The sequence below is a fragment of the Euprymna scolopes genome, chromosome 30 (genome assembly GCF_053919585.1).
Source record: "Euprymna scolopes isolate OS-2025 chromosome 30, ASM5391958v1, whole genome shotgun sequence".
Taxonomy (NCBI): Eukaryota; Metazoa; Mollusca; class Cephalopoda; order Sepiida; family Sepiolidae; genus Euprymna; species Euprymna scolopes.
The window spans coordinates 39994559-40002511 of NC_136511.1; the positions used below are offsets into that span (position 1 = coordinate 39994559).

General features: G+C 34.9%; 1 protein-coding gene across 1 annotated transcript in view; it reads left to right on the forward strand.

Annotated features, from left to right (window-relative positions):
* LOC145254758 (rhomboid-related protein 2-like) overlaps positions 1–3564 on the forward strand; it is a 247447-nt gene extending 243883 nt beyond the window's left edge. Inside the window, exon 10 of the mRNA XM_080113508.1 lies at positions 2003–3564. Coding sequence (XP_079969634.1) covers positions 2003–2166 — 164 coding nt within the window. The 3' untranslated portion in view covers positions 2167–3564. The remainder of the gene's footprint in view (positions 1–2002) is intronic.
* The last annotated feature ends 4389 nt before the right edge of the window (positions 3565–7953 follow it).

A 7953-nucleotide genomic window follows, 5' to 3' on the forward strand; every position in this document is an offset into this window, starting at 1 on the left:
ATAAAACAAAGACAGGCTTGCAACATCTCTTCTGTGGGAGAGAGGCTGCAGGGAAGAGAAAAGGGCATCCCTCACTAAACCACAAAGTCTATTTTGTACTCTGTTAAGGCATAATAGGCTGTTTTTAGCAGCTCCTGCCCAGATGTGGCAGCAGTACTCCATCCTTGGACGTACTTGGCTTTTATACAGATAGAGAATTGCATCAGTAGTGAGATATCTTCTGGAGCGGTAGGAGGATCCCACAATTTTCCCAGCATCCCTGGCAACAGATTTGATGTACATGTTCCATTTCAGATCAGGAGTAAAGGTCAAACCCAGAAGCTTGTCAAAACATGGAGCTTCCCAAGACGAGAGCCATCCACTTCAATTGATGCCAGATGGGGATCAGAGCGTTGATGATGTAAAGATAGAAGCTTGGTTTTGGATGCATTAAAAGTAACCAGCCACCGCTTCCCCCATTGTACCACGTGCTCAAGATCAAAGGAGAGAGAATTAGAGAGAACTTTGTCATTTATGGCCTTTGATGTGTTGCCATAGATGGTCGTGTCATCAGCATAGATGTCAACGAATGATTTAAGTATGTGTTTTGGGAGATCATTGATGTAGATCAGGAAGAGAGTTGGGCCCAGGATGGACGACTGAGGGACTTCAGCATTAATACTGTGGGCCTCTGATTTCTGCCCATCAACCACTACTCTTATGAACCTATCAGAGAGAAATGATTTAATGATTAAGAAAACATTTCCAGTAATACCATAGCTGGAAATCTTGTGAAGTAGGCCCTTATGCTATACCTTATCAAAGGCCTTTGATATGTCAAGAGCAATTGCCCTGGAAAGGAAACCTTTGTCAAGAGATTCACTAATCCTATGTGATATAAAATATATTCATCCTTGTTTTATTAAACAAGGATGAATATATTTTTCCTTTATTTACCTTAATCTCCTTAATCAATCAAATAATCAAAATGAAACAATTAAGATTCAATGGAAAAAGCACTTCAAAAAATTAAATAGAAAAAGAATTTCTTATTCTTGGCTTGACTTCACAAACGAAGATCCTATGAAGGGGGCTGTCCACGTCGACTGCAGGCATGCTTGTAGTTGACGAGCCTGATGCAGGACAAGCAGGTTTGGGCGCAGAGGTTGCAGTCAAAAGTCACGTCAGGTATGGCTTCTGAGGCTTCCCGGATCTTCCTTCTCCAACGTTTCTCCTGCAAATCTTTTGTACGGGAGACCTCAAGGGAGGTGACAGCCTGTTGGACAGTGCGTTGCCAGATGTTACAGTCAGCAGTGAGAGTAGATAACTGGTGGTGGTTAATGTGACAGGCACCAAGGTACTTCTTCAGAGAGTCTTTATATCGTTTCTTTGGTGCCCCTCTGTCACAGCAGCCAGTAGAGAGTTCGCCATATAGGACTATCTTGGGCAAGCAATGATCCTCCTGAAGACGTGCTCGGCCCAGCGTAGCTGTGAATTCAGCAGCATGGCCTCAATGCTGGTGATCTCCGCCTACTCAATGACCTCAACATTGGTGACATAGTCACTCCAGTGAACATTGAGGATTGTGCAAAGACTGTGCTGATGGAAACGTAGTACTCTCCACCCTCCTGTACGGCTCTGAGTTGTGGACAACCTACTGTCACCAAGAAAAAGAATATACCCTGTGGTTAAAAAACAAAATGTTAATTATACTCTACTTTAAGAAGTAGATTGACTGCTATGCCGCACCATCTCATTTGCATATGAGTTACAAGATTTCACCTTACTTTGCAAGGCCCACCAGCATATAATCAGGTATGGTGGCCATTTTGTTCTTTTCTTTACCTGTAAATTGGACCTCACGCACTACAGAAAGAAAGTTTTATACTAATTTTTAACTATTATTTGCTGTGAGCAGCGAACAGGCATTTTTGTTTACTTTATTCTTGCATCAATAAATAATAATCCAAACAAAATCTATAAACAAACACTTTAAAAACACTTTCCTGTTCCCTCTTTTCAGGTCTTCTTCTTGGCGTTCCTATCATGAAAAACATCAACGAGTTGCCATGGGAACGTACCCTGGGTTTAGTGACAGCAGCCATCTACATCCTTTTCACTGTAATTGCTGTCCTCATCAACGGCCTTTATTCTGATTACCCGAAAGCAGACAGCTACAAATGTTAGAAAATTCTGTGTCACACATTTTCACGCCATCATTTTTTTTTTTTTTAAATATTGAAGAATGGACATATATGATATAGTATCACACCTTCTCTTTCTTTGGATTGCTATCGATTAAGAACCAAATTTCCATACAAACTACTTGTTTTTAACTGACTTGTTAAATTTTTAGATAGGGGTTAAGTTTGCTGTATAAATTTAATTGAAAATGAGCCCCCCCCCCCCCCAACTATCTCTGGAGTTCGACATTTTTCACCATACTTTAGAATGTTTGTGATTTTATTTTTGGAGGGAAGGGGTAGGGGAAATGGCGGTATTTAAACAGAATACGGACCGTGCTGAAATAATAACATTATTTAGAAATCACTTCTTAACGAGGGGAAGACGGGGCATTTTTTAACTATTCTGTACTTTCGTCTAAGAATTTACTGAACAAAAGATACTGTACAAATTGAATTTAACTTGAAAATCCTATCTAAAAAAAAAAATAGCAGCACAGTCCATAAACTGCACAAGTACCAAAATGTTTTAGATTACTGCACCAATTAAACACCAAATCCTCAGATTATTTCTTTTAAGTTTAAAAACTTACTGTTCAATTTTTAGAAGGGGAAGTCAATTTATTAAGGTCAACATAAGATTGTCCTGTACTGAAAATTATGCGATACTTTTATACAATAAAGACCTAATGGAAAATCAAGAACCTTTTTATATTAAATTTACATCGAAGACTGAACTCTCTATGAAAAGTTGATAAGTCTGTGTTTCTATTTACTTGCCTTCCCATGAGGGTAGTTAGACACAAGGTCGATTGATGTGGGGGAAAATCCAGCTCCCCAAAAGGAGCACTCTGGACAGGAACAAAAATAAAAATTGTTTCAGTCATGAATGATTTCTCCTCCATTGACCAAGGGCAGAAAAGGTAAAGTGTAACATCAGAATAGATGCGACACTATGATCTTGTCCCAAAGGCCAAGTACGGGCCTTTGAAGTTGTTAAGTCCATGTTTATTCAATAGCAATCCAAAGAAATAAAAAATAAAATAAAATTCCATTAAAAAAATAAGGTTAACGGTGCGTCGTATGTGTCCAATTTTTTTTTATATAATTTTCCATTTTATCTCAAACAATTTACTTGTTCACAAACAATTGCTTAATATCATTCAATAAGTCTTTGGACTATTTTTCATTACATTTTTTTTTTTATTTCCGAGATTTGCTAGGAATGTTCAAGAGTGTCCCCTTTAAAAGTAATACAATTCAATTATAATTATATAACCAGCAAAAACGGTGAAAAAGTTATAGGCCCATAACCTGTTGTAAGTGAAGGGTTTGATACGATTACAATAGACATAACACAGTCCAATTCCAATTATATTACGATCCAAAGTCTTAACAAAAATCAATGTAATAAATAAAAATAAATTATCACTAATAATTATATCATAGCAGAAAAATAATTTGAATTCCAGCAAATATATAAAGATAAATTTGTTGAATTATCGATGTTAGACCTAAATGAAAAAATCGATATTGCCAGCCATTTATGTTAAATTAGTCTGTGTTTTAGTTAAAATAAATTCCAATCATTGTCATTGATTACATATTCTATCCAAACCAATAGTTCTTTCAATAACATATGTTGTACTGCATTCACTGTTTATTATAAAATGTCAGTTTAAAATGGTATCAACACTCGCTGGGGACCTAATTATTTCAATCTCTTAATTAATTTGCATTAAGAGTGCACTTTAATAATTAGTACATTGAGATGTCATGAATACATCGAAAAATTTACGATTAGATACAAATAAAAAGTACTCTGATGCTAAAATATTTGATTTACCAACATATTGCTCCAGACAAGACATGAATCCACTTGATCTAATTAGTTAAAAAAAATATTACTTCAAGGCAAAGAACTAGCCAACAATAAATGTGGATGGATTTTGACTTGAAAAAGCAGCAATTCTTTCCCTTTGTCAAAAACCTTAGTCATAGAATGTGAGAACTAAAGGACAAAGTAAAGGAAGCAAGAGTTATGAGGTTGCCGAAAGTGAACCCAAGATCCACTTTCTCCTTTCTTGATTACAAATTATTAAGGTTAAAAGGGATTGGGCCTGCTAGTTGACAGAATGAATATTGGGCTTAATTTTAGAGAAGATAATTTTCTCTTTAGTTTTAATCTATAAAAACAACATGGCATCATCTGTAATTGTAGTGTGTAACAAGTTGAATGCACATGAGAAAGAAAATTAGAGTGTGAAAACATTTTTATGTGTCCTTCTGAAATTATAACTCCTAAAGATTATGAAAAATAATTAAAAGGTAAAAATAGGATTTATCGAATTATCGAGTTTTATGTTTTAAGGTGGAACCGTTCTGCAACAAATTCTTCTTTGACTTAAATTAAGGGTCCACCATTTTTAAACAGAAAATCTCACAATGTAATTGTAAATGATTTTCTTTTTTTTTTAATATATCTAGAACAGCTACTGGGTCAATTTTTTGGAATTTATATTAATTTTGCCATGACACCTAAGTGCATAATGTTTTCACCTGAAATGCGTTGGTTTAAAATATCACTGATCTACACAAGCACTGAAAATACATAAATTAATTTTTTTTTAAATCGAAATTTACGAAGATTTTCTAAATATTGACGAATTGGACAATTTTCTCTCAAATAAATTGGATACTATTTTTTTGATTTTTTTTATTTATTTTATTTTTTTAATTAAATTTTTTTTTTTTTTTTTTTTTTTTTTTCCACGCGATTGAGATGCAGCACCTGAATATTTCTTTTAAATAATGAACATAAAATCAATCAATGTCAACTTTCTGGAATTGGAGGGATCATTCTGGAACATTCTTTTCTTGTATGCTAAGCCACTAGTCAAATTATTTTTGTCTCTGCAATTCCAGCAAAAGCATTCTGGACAAATCTTTTTTTCTTCTTCTTTTTTTAATAACGCTATGCCACTGATCAAATTCAGTCTGTGCCTCTGGAACTGCAGGGAATACGACAGGACATTTCCTTCATAATGCTAAGCCATCTGTGCCTTTTTTTTTTTTTTTTTAATATCTGTTCTGTAGCTAAAATGTCATTTTTGAAGAAAAAAAAATAATAAAAACATTATATGAATATCTGAAAATTTTGTTTTAAAAAAAAAATAAAGAAATTTTTACATTAAATATTTAAAATTATTTTATTTTTTCATTTTGTATTTGAACTTTCTAAAATAAAATCTAAATTTATTCTCATGGAAAGAAATCTCAACATGTTTAAATAATGTCAAAAATAGTGGTTTTACTATTTATGACAAATTGAGGCACGACAAATGTCTGACAAGACATAACAGTTGCTCCTGCTGATTCTATCTTCATATAATATTTAGGCAGTTTTTCGTGCTTAATTTATTGTTCCTACATTTGTACCTAAATATTACATGGATAGAGAATCAGTAGGAGCAATTCTCATGCCTTGTCATACATTTGTTGTGCCTCAATTTGTCATGCCTCAATTTGTTGTACCTCAATTAAGGTACAACAAATGGCTCCTGCTGTTTTTTAGGTAAAATTCTTTGAACAAAAATAGACAATTTTTTTTTCCAGACTTAGAGAAAATATTTAAAAACAAAAAAAAACAAAACAAAATAAACAAACATAAAAAGAAAGCTAAAACAAAAAATATTTGTCTACTTTTTTAAAATCTTGAATTTTTTTTGTTGTTTTTTTTTTCATAGGGATTTTAAATAATGTTTATTGTAAATGTTTAGCGAAAGTAAAAAAGACAAAAGTAAATATATCAACAAATTGTGCCCGAGATGGGTATATTTGCTGATGATACAACGCTCTATAACATGCACGAGGGAAGAACGGATGTACACAAATCTAAGACAATGGCAGAATCGTTAGAAAATAACCTCCAGGCCGTAATGGAATGAGGCCCACAAATGGATGGCAACATTTAATACTACTAAGACTAAGCTGCTTTCCTTTAACAATTACAAGACACCTCTCCAATCATCAATAGCCATGAAAAATAACACAATACTTGAGAATTCCTCCTTCAAACCCCTCGGCTTAACATTCACAGGAAATATGATTGGAACACTAGGCTCCAAACTCTGTCCCATCGCCACAATGTTGCATCTCTGTGCCTGTTTTACAAGTATCTTAATTGAATGTGCTCTGATGAACTCGTTGCACTTGTGTCTCCTCACCATACATATCCCAGACAAACCTGCTTAGCAACAAAATCACACCCCTTCACTGTTGAGGTTTCTAAATGCCAGAAAGCTTTTTACTCTATCTTCTTTCCCTGAACAACTGGATTGGAATTCCCTTCAAATATCAAAACCTTTCACTGTGTGCATTTTTTTAGCATAGATGAAATGATGTAAATTAATCAGCGCAAAAATTTTCTATTCTTCTCCAGTTGAGGCAGATTACATCTTTCACTAAAATTGCTTGATTTTTGCTCTGCAAATAAATATTTGATAAAATATGTGAAAAAGAATTCATGAAAATTTGTGTCTTGTGTATTACTTAGATTATTCGCACTATTGATCTTGAATTTTATTCGCATAATGTAAAAATGTGTGGCATAGTGAATAAAGTACTTAGTAAAATTCAGTTGTAAGTTATGCTCTTCTAGAGGTTGAAAGTTCAATCCTCAGTTTGGTTGACACTCAAAATAACCTTCTTAGTGACACTCAATATGGTTTCCGTTCTGCTAGATCTGCAGCAGATGTGCTTACAGTTATATCTCATAGGATTAGCAAATCTCTCAACGGAGGCAACCTTTCTAGGGCAATTGCTCTTGACATCTCTAAGGCCTTTGATAGGGTATGGCAAAAAGGTTTACTTCACAAGATCTCCAGCTACGGTATAGCTAGAAATGTCTTCTCAATTATTAAATCATTTCTTTCTGATAGGTTCATAAGAGTAGTAGTTGAGGGGCAAAAATCAGAAGCTCACAGTATTAATGCCGGTGTCCCTCAGGGGTCCATCCTGGGCCCAACTCTTTTCCTGATCTACATTAATGATCTTCCAAATCACATCCTTACATCATTTGTAGACATTTATGCTGACGACACTACCATTTATGGTACCACATCTAAGACAGTAAACGATCAAGTTCTCTCCAATTCTCTCTCCTCTGATCTTGAGCATGTAGTACAATGGGGAAAGGAGTGGCTGGTTACTTTTAATGCATCTAAAACCAAGCTTCTCTCTTTACATCATCAACATTCTGATCCACATCTGGCATCAATTGAAATGAATGGCTCTCGTCTTCAGGAGGCCTCAAGTTTTGACAAGCTTCTGGGCTTGACCATTACTCCTGATCTTAAATGGAATACGTACATCAAATCTGTTGCCAAGGCCGTTGGAAAAATGGTGGGATCCTTCTATCGATCCGGTAAATATCTCACTGCTGATGCTATTCTCTATCTATATAAGAGCCAGGTACATCCAAGGATGGAATACTGTTGCCACATCTGGGCAGGAGCTGCTAGAAAGGACTTGTCCTGCCTTGATAGAGTTCAAAATAAACTTTGTAGCCTCGTAGATGTCCTTTTCTCTTCCTTGCAACCTTTATCTCACAGAAGAGATGTTGCTAGTTTGTCTCTGATGTATCGTTATTTTCATGGAAAGTGTTCGACTGAGCTTCAATCTATGGTCCCTCCTTGCCAAACTTTCACAAGAAATGCTCGTCTAGCTGTAAACACTATCAATAATTCCCCCCACTCTTTATCTGTGCCTAAACCTAAACGTAGATTCCATG